Consider the following 14,362-nt stretch of genomic DNA (forward strand, 5'->3'; position numbering starts at 1 on the left):
ACAAGCTTTTAAAGGCAAAAACCACAGACTGGGAGGGGGCATGGGGAGGAGATAGGGGAAGTTTAACAACCACAAGTTTGCTTAACCAAGGGGTCATGCCCTACATTGGGCAATGTCCCTGGCCCGTTGGAACATTCTGTGGTTGTTCCAGGAAACCAAGGGGTCTTGCCCTACATTTGGCAATGTCCCTGGCCCGTTGGAACATTCTGTGGTTGTTCTAGGAAATGTTTTTCTCAAGAACATTCCAGGAACTGTTCCCAGATGGGAGGGGTTGGGCTCCATGGTGAAAAGTTCATGTTCCTACAAGAGGCCAGTAATTTTTATTCTTCATTCCCCACTTCTTCTTGTAAGTAGCTCTAATCTTGGAGCGATTCTTCAGCTTCTTGTAGGACCCGGTACTGCTGCCGCAGAACCATTACCTGTACAGCACTTACCCTTTCTTTTACAAAAGCCACTAATCTATTAATAACACACGGCCCAAAAATAAGCAAGAGCATAAGAATTATTAAGGGTCCAGCTATAGTCGAGAGAAGGGTGGTGAGCCATGGAGACTTATTAAACCAACTTTCAAACCATCCTTGTCTGCCCTCTCTTTCTCGCTTGCCCCGCTCAAGTCTTTCTCTCAGCTTCTGCATAGAATCTCTAACTATTCCAGTGTGATCTGCATAGAAACAGCATTCTTCTTTTAGGGCTGCACAGAGTCCTCCTTCTTTGAGGAACAGTAAATCTAGTCCTCTTCTATTTTGTAACACCACTTCGGACAGGGAAGTCAAGGATTTTTCTAAGGCATTAATTGACTTTTCTACCATCTCTAGCTCTTCGTTAACCGCATCTCTTAAAGATTGGATTCCCTGTCTTCCTTCAACTAAGGCTGATACTCCTGTTCCCACTCTCGCCGCCATACCTATACCTAAAAAGGTGGCTAGGGTTAGAGTAATAGGTTCTCTCTTAAATCTCGTACTAGCATACATTTCCTCTAGGCTAGAAGCAGGATGATAATACACTCGAGGCAGCAGTTGAATCATAACACAGTAATCATGGGAAGGATCAAAGACCTTGGTAGATACACAGGGGGTGAGCCCTGAATTACAGGCCCACCAGCCAACTGGAGTCGGCACAAGATAAGTATTAGGTTCTGTTTTGGGCACAGATCGAGTTTGGTTACATAAATGTCTGTGGGTCGGGGGGAGAGTACCTATACAGAGACCTGGGGTTATTGCCGATACTTCAGACAGTGTCAATTTTTTTTCTGTCCCCCATGAACAGGAGGCATGGTGGCTGGTTATATTGAAATCTCCATTAAAGGTAATCCCTTCATAATAAGGGGGGGCCGCGGACAAGCACAGCCAGCAATCTTCAGTGGCATCGGGATTTGTTTCATTAATGGCATAAAAAGCACTTTTTACTAAATTAAACATTCTCTGTCCTGTTGTGGGGTAGGTTGGGGCTACAGTTAGGGTGTTTTGTAAGGTGGCGGTGGGAATTTGAGTGACAATATTAGAGGGACCCATGATAAGGGCTGTCATTGGGGTCGGAGGTTTGGGTCTGACTGTTGGAGGGTTGGGTCTGACTGGTGGGGGTGTGGGTCTGACTGGGAGACCCTGTATAGGGACCTGTGGAGGTTTGGGTCTGACTGGGAAACCCTGTATAAGGACCTGTGGAGGTATGGGTCTGACTGGGAGACCCTGTATAGGGACCTGTGGAGGTTTGGGTCTGACTGGGAAACCCTGTATAAGGACCTGTGGAGGTATGGGTCTGACTGGGAGACCCTGTATAGGGACCTGTGGAGGTTTGGGTCTGACTGGGAAACCCTGTATAAGGACCTGTGGAGGTATGGGTCTGACTGGGAGACCCTGTTCTATAAGGACCTTGTTAGGCCCCATAGGTACCACTATTACTTCTTTTATTGTCAATTTGATTTTAAAAATGAACCCAGGATCTTGTGATGTAGTGTGCACTCTCCAGCCCCATCTATTTCCCTTAAGCCAACTCTGATGATCTTGTTTCCCTTTTTCAGTGAACCTTATGCGTAGGGGGTTACAATATTGACCTTTGCATGGTCCTGAGGGGCTGTTTTTAAGAGCACACCCATTTTCTGGATACTTAGAGGGGTCCCTTTCTCCTTGGTTTGACCCATCATGGTTACTGCCCCGTTTTACCGTGATCAAGTCCCAGGAAGAGGTAGGATTCCAGTAGGCATCTCCTGTTGTTTCACATCCCCATTTTCGACAGTACAGACTTTCTGGTCCTCCACACGTCACCCGCAGCCTTTTGGGTTGACCCTGACCAGGGCAAACATAGAAATCTGCCGCCCTAAGGTTAGCACGGTAGAACTGCCCCGAACAGCCATATGAGCTCCCGATTCCACTCGGGACACAATTTTTTTCAGGGGGTGGGCTATTGCGGTTGGTGTGATCTGGGAGGTCCCAAGTGGGAGATCCAGCTGCTAACTTACAGATGTCAGGTGTGAGATCAGGCCACCAAGTCCAGAGGGGATGTGTGTCAGTAATTGACCATACAATGTCATCTTCTTCATTATGCACCTCCCAAGTTTGGTGAAATGGAGTGTGAGGATTAAGATTTGGGAGGGCCATCTCTGCGCAGCAGGCATAGCTTAAGAGGATTATCAGTAGTAGCCACCATCCAATCATTTTGTTGGGTTTTTTTATCTTAACTGGCGGCTCTCTTGACGTGGGAGGCATGGATCCAAGCGGCGATTCCATCCACTTTTACTGCTGTAGGGGTCGTCAGTAGCACTAGAAAGGGTCCTTTCCACCGGGGCTCAAGTGTACCAGCACGGTGTCGTCTGACAAGGACTGAGTCTCCGATCTGGAACTTGTGGGGTACTGTGGTGTCCCCTGGAGCGTAGGTCTCTTTGATCTGGTCCCAAATCTGGGTTCTGACAACCTCTAGGGCCTTTAGGTGAGCAAACAAAGTAGAAGGTAAGGAAGGGTCGATGTTGGGATCTAATATCCCATTAGACCTGGTCAAGGGGGGTGGTCCCCCATATAAGATCTCATAAGGGGTGAGTCCGAAACATTCAGGCGTGTTCCGGGCTCGGAGGAGCGCAAAAGGAAGGAGGGTCACCCAGTCCTTACCACCGGTCTCAATGGACAATTTAGTCAAGGTCTCTTTTAGGGTCCTATTCATTCTTTCTACCTGTGTTGAACTCTGGGGTCTATATGCACAATGTAGTTTCCAATCAGTCCCCAGGTATGAGGCCAGTCCCTGACTTACCTGGGCAACGAATGCAGGCCCATTGTCCGAACCAATTACCTTAGGGATTCCGAACCGCGGCAGGATTTCTTCGAGAATCTTCTTGGCCACCACCTGAGCGGTCTCAACTTTAGTGGGGAAGGCTTCTACCCACCCAGAGAAGGTATCTATGAATACTAGTATATATTTGTTACCATACAGTCCTGGTTTAATTTCAGTAAAGTCCACTTCCCAGTAGACTCCTGGTCGGTCCCCCCGCTGGCGTTTTCCTTGTTCGATGCAAGGCCGGGTTGCATTAGTGAGAGCACAGGCTGTGCAGGCTTCAGTTACTTTTTTGACTACAGATTTTAGCTTTAAGATATAATAATTAGAAGTTTTGATCAATTGTGACAGTTTGTCAGGCCCTAAATGGGTCAGTTGATGTAACTTTTGTACGTACTTTGTTCCCTCTTCTGTGGGCAGGATGATACGCCCATCTGTTGTTTGTGCTAGTCCCTGGAAGTGAAACTCCCGAGCCTGCTTGCAGCAAACCATAGTCTCTAAGATCCTGAAATCCTCATCAGAATAAGTATAATTAGGACTAATAGGAGGGGAGGGGTCTGGTAGCAATCCTTTTTGTTCTACCATGACCTTTACTCCCTGGGCTGCTTGTTTAGCTGCCATATCAGCCCTCTGGTTTCCTTTGGTTATGGGGTCTTGTCCATTCTGATGGCCCAGGCAGTGGATAATAGCCACTTTCTTGGGCAGATGTATAGCCTCTAGGAGGGCAAGAATTTCTTCTTTGTTTTTTATATCTTTGCCCGCGGAAGTGAGCAGCCCCCTTTGCCTGTAGATGGCTCCATGAATGTGGGCTGTGGCGAAAGCATAGCGGCTATCAGTATAGATGTTGACAGCCTTACCTTCTGCCAGCCGCAGGGCCTGGATTAACGCCAGGAGTTCTGCCCTCTGAGCTGACGTTCCTTCTGGAAGACCACTTGCCCAGATTACCTGTTTGTGGTCCACCACCACCGCCCCCACTCTTCTTTTTCCTTCGACCACAAAACTACTACCGTCTGTGTACCAATTAGGCACCCCTGGCCAAGGTTGGTCAGTCAGGTCCTTTATCGTTCCAGTTTCTTCGGCCAGGATGTCAGCACAGTGGTGTGCAGGGGTAGAGTTATCCGTCAAAGGGAGTAGGGTGGCGGGGTTGAGAATGGCCGGTGGGGCAAAGGTCACTCGGTCATTTAGCAACAGGCTCTGGTAATGGGTCATCCGGGCATTAGTCATCCATCTGTCAGGGGGCTGCCTTATAATGCTCTCTAGGGCGTGGGGGGCAGTTACAGTCACTTGTTGGCCCATGGTGAGTTTATCAGCATCTTTGACAAGCAGGGCCACTGCTGCGATGGCTTTTAGGCAGGAAGGCCAACCGCTGGCGACTGGGTCTAGTTTTTTAGACAGATAAGCTACAGGTCATTTCCATGGTCCCAGAGTCTGAGTTAAGACCCCATGGGCCACGCCAGCCCGCTCATCAACATATAGAGTAAAAGGCTTGGTTAAGTCCGGCAAAGCCAGAGCAGGGGCTGTAAGCAGGGCTGTTTTTATACTGTCAAAAGCCTCTTGATGTTCTTCAGTCCATGTGAAAGGAGCTTTTTCCTTAGTAAGCAGATACAGAGGGGCCGCCAGTATTGCGAACCCCCGGTATCCAGAGTCTACAAAAACCCACCGTTCCCAGAAACTCACGTACTTGGCGCGGGGTGGTGGGGGTCGGGATCAGCATCACAGTCTTTTTTTGGGCCTCAGTAAGCCACCGCTTTCTTTCTCGCAGAGTGTACCCTAGGTAGGTTACTTCGGTGGGACATAGCTGGGCCTTCTTAGCCGATACCCGATACCCCAACTCACCCAGTTCATTCAGGAGCTTCTTGGTTCCATCAAGGCATAGTTCCTGAGTAGAGGCTGCAACCAGTAAGTCATCTACATACTGTAAAAGAGAAATCTGAGGGTTCTGTGCCCTGAAAGGTGCAAGGTCGGAGTGGAGTGCTTCATCAAAGAGGGTAGGGGAGTTCTTGAACCCCTGAGGCAGTCTAGTCCAGGTTAGTTGGCCTGTATATCCTCCTTCTGGGTCTCTCCATTCGAAGGCAAACAGGGCTTGGCTATTAGGGTGTAACTGGGGGCAGAAGAAAGCATCTTTCAAATCTAAGACAGTGTACCAGGCTCGATCCGGCGGGAGAGAGCTTAGTAAGTTGTAAGGGTTTGGAACAGTTGGGTGTATGTCCTGTACTCTTTTATTGACCTCTCTCAGATCCTGTACTGGTCGATAGTCATTAGTCCCAGGCTTTCGTACTGGCAGGAGAGGGGTGTTCCATGGAGATTGACAAGGTACCAAGATTCCTTGGTTTAGGAGTCTCTGAATGTGTGGTCGGATGCCCTCTTTTGCCCCCTTGCTCATAGGATATTGTTTTATGGATATGGGGGAGGCACCTGCCTTTAATTCTACCACAACCGGGGGAACTTGCCTGGCTAGTCCTATCCCTGCTTGCTCAGCCCATACTTCAGGAAACTCAGACAACCATTCGGGGGCTGGCAATAATTGCTTATGATCTTGTTCATGGAGGCGATATTCTTCTTCTAGATTTAGAACCAGACAAGCTACCGGTGTCTCTCCCCAAGTAACTTCTGACCCCTTGGGGGTAAACTGTACTTGAGCCTTAAGTTTAGTCAATAAGTCCCGTCCCAAGAGGGGAGCAGGGCACTCAGGGATCACCAGGAAAGAATGAGTCACTTGGCTCTTTCCAATTTCTAGAACGCGCTTGGTGGTCCAGGGGTAAAATTTGTTACCAGTGGCTCCTAGTACCATGGTCTTTTTATCTTTTAATTTTCCCAGTGGTTTGGTTAAGACTGAATGTTCCGCTCCGGTGTCTATTAAAAAGTTGACAGGAGTCCCCTCCACTGAAAGGGTTACCCTAGGCTCGGGGAGGGGGACCGGGCCTCGACTCCCCTAGTCTTCTTCTAGGCTCAGTACCTTTAGTTCTTTCGTTTTTTTCTTGGGGCAATCTCTAACCCAATGTCCCTTCTCTTTGCAATAGGCACATTGGTCCTTTTCAAGTGAGAATTTTTTTTCTCCCGGCGGTCTTTTGGCCCCGTTGCCCAGGTACCCTGACTGTCCAGTTCCTGACTTTTTATTACCTACCACTGCGGCCAAAATTCTGGTTAAGTTTCTTTCTTGTAGGCAGTCACGCCGGTTTTCCCTTTCCTCTACTTCTCTCTTTTCTCTATCCTGTTTCTCTTCCTCTGTCTCCCTTTTGTGATACACTTTTTCTGCCTCCTTTACTAAGTCCTGTAGAGTATAGTCCTGGAGTCCCTCTAGCCTCTGCAGTTTCTTTTTAATGTCAGGGGCCGATTGACCAATAAAAGTTATTGCTACAGCCGCCTGCTGTCCTTCCGAGGAAGGGTCAAACGGAGTATATCTCCGGTATGCCTCCATGAGGCGTTCTAAAAAGACAGAGGGTGGCTCCATTGGTCCCTGCAGGACTTCTCTTACCTTAGCCAAATTGGTGGGCCGTCGAGCGGCTCCTTTGAGACCCGCCACTAGAGTCCGGCGATAGACCAGGAGACGCTCCCTACCTTCCACTGTGTTGTAATCCCAATTGGGGCGAGTCAGTGGGAAAGCTGCATCTATGAGGTTGGGGAGACCGGTGGGAGTCCCATCCTGCCCAAGGACATTCTTGCGGGCCTCTAACAGGATTCTCTCCCTCTCCTCTGTAGTGAAGAGGACCTGCAGAAGCTACTGGCAATCATCCCACGTGGGTTGGTGGGAGAACATAAGGGACTCAAGGAGTCCTGTTAAACCTGTAGGATTTTCTGAAAAGGATGGATGGTTAGTTTTCCAGTTGTAAAGATCTGCTGAGGAAAATGGCCAATATTGGAGGGGAATGAGGTCATTTGGGCCCAGAGGTGGACCGCCTACATAACTTCGGAGTGGGAGGGCTACGGTGGAGTTGGGCCCCGTTGCCCCCTCTGGGCTGCGGCCTCGCCTGCTTCGGGTCCCCACCGCTGGTCCAGTTGCCTCGCTTCCTTCGGGAGAAGGTTGAGGAGGGACCGCGGGCTCAGGTGCCTCGGGGACTGGTGGTAAGGGCTGGGGTAAGGGGTAAGGGGGAGGTAGAGCATCACCCCACATGAGGTCTTCTACCTCTGGATAGATCTTGGGAGGGGCTGACGGTTCCTGTCGAGGAGTTTTGGACTCCTGAGTGACCGCAACCATAGTCTTAGGGAGCCCAGAGACCCAGGGTTTTACCCAAGGAGGAGGGAACTGGGCTAGATCCTGCCAGACAACGATGTACGGCACCTGGTCGGGATGGCCAGTTTGTTCCTGGAAAACACGCTGCCTGACTGCAAAAATGAGAGAAAGATTAAAGGTTCCCTCGGATGGCCAGCCGACACCGAAAGTCGGCCACTCAGAGGTGCAGAAGGTCTGCCAAGGCCCCTTTCGGACCTCTACTGACAGATTATGAGCCCTAGTTTTAATTTCTTTCCAATGATCAAGAGTTAAAGACAGCGGGGTGGTCACTGTCTGGCCCATTTTTAGTTCGACAATGCACACAATAGACACAGACACGAACAACAAAGAAAAGAGAAACCAAAATCGTCTCCAACCCGGAGTCGACCAGAAAAACTGAAAAGAGTCAGACGGCCTCGGAGGAGGTCGCTGACACCGATCGTCAAGGAGAAGAACTGCCTCCTGACTGTTCCCGTGGGGGTCCACCAGGCGTCCCTGGTCCTCCCCCTGTCCTCCTGGGACGTCTCCCAGGGCGAACGGACGGTGGACACCTAGATACGTCTATCTTTATCCACCCCGCGGTCCCCCTCAGAGCGCGGTCTCAAAGAGCGTCCACAAAACCGAAACTGCGATCGCACCAGACTTTCAGACAGAACACCAATACCAGACTAAGACAAGACAAAGAATCTTACCTCGAAGTGGGTCTCGGACCTCTGGGTGGTTGCGCAAATCCCGGACAAGCCCCCAAATGAAAGACCCCCCGAAGGGAGACCTTCACTCAAGCCTCGGGACTGTCACGCTCACCCACAAGGACTCAGAGACCGATTTTAAAATTAAAGAGGCAGATTTATTAAAGCCACATGAGCAAGAATACAGACCAGCGCGCTGGGGCCGAAACTCATACACCAGGCACGGTGTAGAGGAGAATCGACCCCGACTCAAANTTTTCACAAGCTTTTAAAGGCAAAAACCACANACTGGGAGGGGGCATGGGGAGGANATAGGGGAAGTTTAACAACCACAAGTTTGCTTAACCAAGGGGTCATGCCCTACATTGGGCAATGTCCCTGGCCCGTTGGAACATTCTGTGGTTGTTCCAGGAAACCAAGGGGTCTTGCCCTACATTTGGCAATGTCTCTGGCCCGTTGGAACATTCTGTGGTTGTTCTAGGAAATGTTTTTCTCAAGAACATTCCGGGAACTGCTCCCAGATGGGAGGGGTTGGGCTCCGTGGTGAAAAGTTCATGTTCCTACAAGAGGCCAGTAATTTTTATTCTTCAATGACTAAGAACCCAGAAAGGTAGCTCTGCCTGGCAATGGTTGTTGCATTTGTGTGTGCCCAAGGGACACCTGGGATTGAAGGTTTAAAACACACAGCACCCTGTCTTCAGGAAACTTGAATCGGGCAAAATGACTGTCAGCTTACAGACCCTCTGGCTGTCACTTTAAGAGAACCTTAAGCTGTTGGCCTCAAGAAATCAGGCCACACCTCCCCTTGGAACAGAAACTTGTTAAAGGGCTGTGATCTTCCAGAGCCTCACTCCCTCTTGTCTCTGCGAATTAAATCTAGTCTCTTCTGGGCATAGCACTTAGGCTGGGTCCCTCTTCACTCCCTCACCCCCCTACACACCTATAAGAGAAATTTCCTTTATATTTTGGAACTGAAGGGAAGGGCCCTCTCTTTATGACCCCATCATGGCTGCCTGTGTGTTTAAACTATCAGCTTTCCTAGTGTTAGCTATGGCTGTAGGCATATATTTTTTTCTCAACCTACTTTAATAAGGGTTCAACCTCCCCTCTGGCCCAACATCCACCAGAGGTAGTGGCAAAGAAAGGAAGGTTATTAGGATACAGGAGAGGGAAGCGGATCTGTCTAGAAATAGTTCTTTGGTGACGAGTTCAATCTACATTGTTCACAGTCCAGTCCACTAACAAACACCAAACACGAATCAGCAGCTGCAGATCAGTCCACTCAGCAGACACCACACACAAATCAGCAAGGGCTGAGGAAGCAGCAAGAAGCCACAGGAACCTCCTGAGAAGTTCTTTGGTGACTTTCTATGAAGTTCCAAGTGAAGTGATGGAATGTAAAGTGAACCAATACATGCGTGTTGTCAGCGAAGACTATCAAGGCAAACCAATGCTCGAGCTCTCACTGTCTGTGAGGTCAGATTTATAGTCCTTCTAAATGTCACATGTCCTTTCATGTGTTGGCTTTAGCAGAGCATCCTTTCACCTGTGTCTGCTTCAGCAAAACACCCTCTCACCTTGTCTGCTTCAGCAAAACATCCTTTCACCTGTGTCTGCTTCAGCAAAACATCAATTGACATAACCTCCGTTCCAAAGAAACCAGAAGTTTCCACTTCAATGGCCACACCATTTTTGTTATGGGGAGCCCTCTAGAGATGATCACTCAGACATGGTTTATAGCCAATTAGAAGTCTTTATTCCAGCTGGCTGGAACTACACTCAGTTATTCGGGTATCCTAAGTGTAGCACCGAGTGTCCAGAGCATGGGGCTTTTGATGGCAAAACCTGCTTCCTGGCATCTCACTGGGCAGCTGTAGGGGGCGCTGCACATAAGCAAGCAATTTTACAGAAGCTAAGTTAGCTAGGTCACCCCAACCTTGGGTCCCTAGAATAGAGTTGAGCAATTTTTCACACGATTCTCCTTCAGGGAGATGGAACCCCGAGGTGGCCTCAGCAAGAATACAACATGAAGGGACCTCTGCGCTGTCTTGCCCTGTCACATTTTGTAAAGCTCCTCCATTTAGTTAGTTCCTAGAGCTAAACTAACTTGGTTCCTTGAAGTAATGTTTTCTAGATTCTCTCTCTCCTCCCCCTTCAGACCACCAGTAACTGCCAACCTAGCTCCCCCTACCCATGCTAACCAAGGGACAAAGGGAGATTTCCAGTCCCCTCCCTCATCTGCTTTATAACACCAATGTGTTTGGAGGAAGGCAGGCTCTGTCTCTTGGACTAGATATCTGCAACCTTTTCCTAAGTAAGGCTTGTGCTGCCATTGGGCCACCCATCCCTTTGTCTTACTTGCTGACTTCTTTTTGTTCGAAGTGAGCTCTTTTGAAGGGTAACTTCCCTCCTGCCTGGAACCTACGCCATCCCCGTGGGGCAGGGACATCCTGAGGACACATACCTGTAGGGCGTCCTGGGCCACTCTAGAGGTGATCATTGCACTGTGAAGGGACATCTCTGTGGATAGGAGGCAGAAGCCAGCGATCAGCAAAGGCAGCAGCTTGGCTGCTGATCTTTTTTAGGGGGACTTACTTCCCAGAGTCTCACAGTCTAAACAACAATATGCACCTATGAACTGTGGGGGGAAGGAAATAGGCTATACATCTAGTATATCACTTTATACACTCTGAAGAGCTGGAGGCCAAGCAAATGGGCACACACCTCTAACTGAAGCACTCACAAAGCCTAGGCAAGAGGATTGATGGTTGAAAGCTAGCCTTGGCTACATAGTGGGCAATATGATCTTAAACAAAACAAAACAGGGCCTCAAAGACATTTGTATACCTACATTTATTTATGACAAGGTTATTCACTGGCCAACCTAAATGTCCATCAGGTTATATAACACCTGGCTATATGATATCAGGTTATATAACATGAGGAATATTTGCTGAGTGTGCGGGACCCATGCTTACAAAAGAATGTCGGAATATGGCTCTACTGCTCCTTCCCACTCTCTGCGGATGGCAGCAGACATAAAGGCAGAAGGGTAACTGTGAGGCTCGGGTGCAAATCACCACATAAGGGTTGGACTTTGCTCACGCCCCAGCAGTTGGCAGTGTTGCGGTAAATCTCCAACCCTAGTAAGCCTGCGCAAAGAAAGCGCAACTCAACTAATATGAATACCAGGCTGCGCGCCTAGATTGGGAAGATCTACCACTACACTACTATATCCCCATCTATGAAATCCCTTGCTACTTGCGGTTTTTCTAGGTCTTGTGCTTCTCCAACTTCTTTGCACGTCCTCCCCTTATGTCTTCCTCTCTCTCCTTCCTCTCCTTCTCTTCTTCCTCCCCACCCCCTCCAACTTTCAGCTCCACCTTTCTCTTTCACTGTCCAATCACTGGCTCTAGCTTTTATTTTACAAGTTAACATGGGGAGAAGGTTCACACAAAGTCAGTCCTCATCAGTCCTCATCTAAGGCAGCCCTCTCAGGGAAGCGTAATTAGCATCAAAATACAAACAGCACCAGAGCCGTGCCACTGCTTAGGCATGTTTCGGTTTAAAATAAGCTGAATAAACTCATTTAGAGGAATCCTTACTTTTGTTTCCCAGGAAATATAGGGTTTCCTTTCATGGATTCATAGACGGTTATGAAAAAAATTTAAGATGGTCCTAGAAGGAAGTTTGAAGAACGTTTTATGAGAGTTGAGAAACAGGGCATGCAAACTGTTCATCTTGGCAGCAGCCTCGAGAAGGGGGATGGAGAAAGACACAGCCACAGATTTTGGGGAAAAAAAATACATATATATTTCTTTTTGCTTGAATGTGTTAGCTCCCACGCTCCACGATGATGTGAACACATGGGTTGCCTTTTTCTTGCTGTGTTAAGACACTGTAACTACAACAACTTCTAAGAGAAAGCATGTAATTTGTGGCTTACAGCTCAGAGGGCAGGCTCATGTAGAGGGCACAAGGTCCTTGTGCTCACACACAAGTGCCCGGGGGAAGCAGGGATTTAGATGTGCAGGGCTGTCTCTTCAAAGGAAGAGATGAGTAACCTGTTTTCTGACAGAAGGCTGGAGATGGATGTGGTAGTTCTGAGGCCTCTGTGCTCTCTGGAGGGCCAGGCCACCACTGGCTCCTTTGGCCTCTTCAGCTTCTCAGTCATCTTCCCTAGACAATTATGTGGAGCACTGCTTTTCAATTAATGGGATCCATCTTTATGGAAGAGGTCACATGTACTTTACAAAGAGTTTTGAGAGGCTGGAGAGATGGTTCACCGGTTAAGAGCACTGAGTGCACTTCTAGAGGTCCTGAGTTCAATTCCCAGTAATCACATGGTGGCTCACAACCATCTGTAATGGGATCTGATGCCCTTCTGTGTCTGAAGACAGGAACAGTGTTCTCACATACATAAAATAAATAAATAGGCCTGGCAGTGGTGGCGCACGCCTTTAATCCCAGCACTCGGGAGGCAGAGGCAGGCGGATTTCTGAGTTCGAGGCCAGCCTGGTCTACAGAGTGAGTTCCAGGACAGCCAGGGCTACACAGAGAAACCCTGTCTTGAAAAGACCAATAAATAAATAAATAAAAGATATTTATCTTTTAAAAAACAAAAAAAGAGTTTTGGTGTAGTCACGCTTTAAGCTCTGCTGTACGCATAGGAATGAGTTAATTATCTCCAGGAGACATTCCCCACCCCACCCCCAAACTGTGCTGTGCTTAAATAAACTTCCTGGTGTCAGACTCTGGAGTGTGAACACCAGCCACTGAGTAGACTTCCATTTCACCTCTGACTGACTGACTGACTGACTCTCTGCTGGCTGTGGTGCTTACAGAGACCTCACGAGCACGCCATCATATGGCATGGAGCATGACAGCAGACAGGCACGGCATGGCACAAGCATGAAGCAGAGAAAAAGAACTAACTGGGAAATGGTGTGGACTTTGAAAACCCCAAAGTCTGCCCCAACCCCGCTTCCCAGTGACACACCTCCTCCAACAAGGCCACACCTCCTCATCCTTCCCAAACACTTCCACCAACTGGAAACCTGGTATTCGGATATATGAGCCTACTACTCCTATTTCAACCACGACTCAGTTCTTTCCTTCCACCACACGGGTCCTGGCATACAACGTACGCCATCAAAGTTGTTGGCAAGTATCATTACCTGCTGAGCTGTCTTACTACGGAGCCGTCTTACTGGCCCAGTTGCTTTTGACTTAGGTCCAAAGAAGCAGGCACACCTAGCAATGGAGCTGCATGGCAGGAATGAGTGAGGCTTCTTTCTGCTGCCTGTGGATCCAGACGTACAACTCTCAGCAACTTCTCCAGCACCATGTCTGCCCGCATGCTGCCATGCTTCCCACCATGACAATGGACTACACCTGCAAGCTAGTCTTAATTAAATGTTTTCACTGATAAGAGCTGTTGTGGCCATGGCTTGTATTCTCAGCAATAAAACCCTAAGCCAACTATAGAGAGAAAGCAAAAACCTCTGAGACAGGAGACCTATGACCCTTACAGCCCGTTTGCAGAGCACCTATCCCTGGATGTTACGATGCCCAGGTGAGGAAGGTGTTCTGTCTCCTCTCCTACATGCACTTTTATTTGTATGCAAGAATGTTTGTCTGCATGTATATATTTGTAATTTGTGAATGTCTGGTACCTCGGGAGGTCAGAAAAGTGTGTTGGGTCTCCTGGACTGAAGTTATATCTGTGAGCTGCCATATGGATGCTGATAACAGAACCCTAGACTGTCTTCTGCAAGGCAGCACATACTCCTAACTGCTGAGCCGTCTCTCCAGCCCTCCTCTGTTCACCCTGACAACTCCTTTCAGTGTCTTCTACTTGGCTCTGTCACAGAAGGCCTTTCTGCAGCGAGGAGATTCTCCTTCATATCTCCTCAAGAAAGAAGATAGGATTGGGACAGCTCACCGAGTCTTCACTAGTACATGGATACATTCTTAAAGCGAACAGAAGTCATGAATGGAGAGGTGCCAGAAGGCTAAGAGCGCTGGCGGCTTACTCCGGTTCCCAGCCCCCATAGGGCAGCTTGCAAATCATCTGTAACTCTACTTCCAGAGCTTCTAACAGCTTCTTCTGGTCTCTTCAGACACTGCACACGTCTGATGCACAGACACGCATTCAGGCAAAACAATCACATGCACAAAAGAAATAAAATCTCACAAAGAATAA

The 14,362-nt window shown here is 48.6% G+C and overlaps 1 protein-coding gene across 1 annotated transcript; it reads right to left on the bottom strand.

The window, feature by feature from the left end:
• Positions 1-2,342: 2,342 nt before the first annotated feature.
• LOC110311355 lies at positions 2,343-7,771 on the bottom strand. Its single transcript, XM_021184596.2, is given in 3 exon segments — positions 2,343-3,753; positions 3,841-4,890; positions 4,892-7,771. Coding segments are annotated over 3 exon segments (5,013 nt in total). The 3' UTR covers positions 2,343-2,670.
• Between the last annotated feature and the right edge of the window lie 6,591 nt (positions 7,772-14,362).

The sequence above is a fragment of the Mus caroli genome, chromosome 16 (assembly GCF_900094665.2).
Source record: "Mus caroli chromosome 16, CAROLI_EIJ_v1.1, whole genome shotgun sequence".
Taxonomy (NCBI): domain Eukaryota; kingdom Metazoa; phylum Chordata; class Mammalia; order Rodentia; family Muridae; genus Mus; species Mus caroli.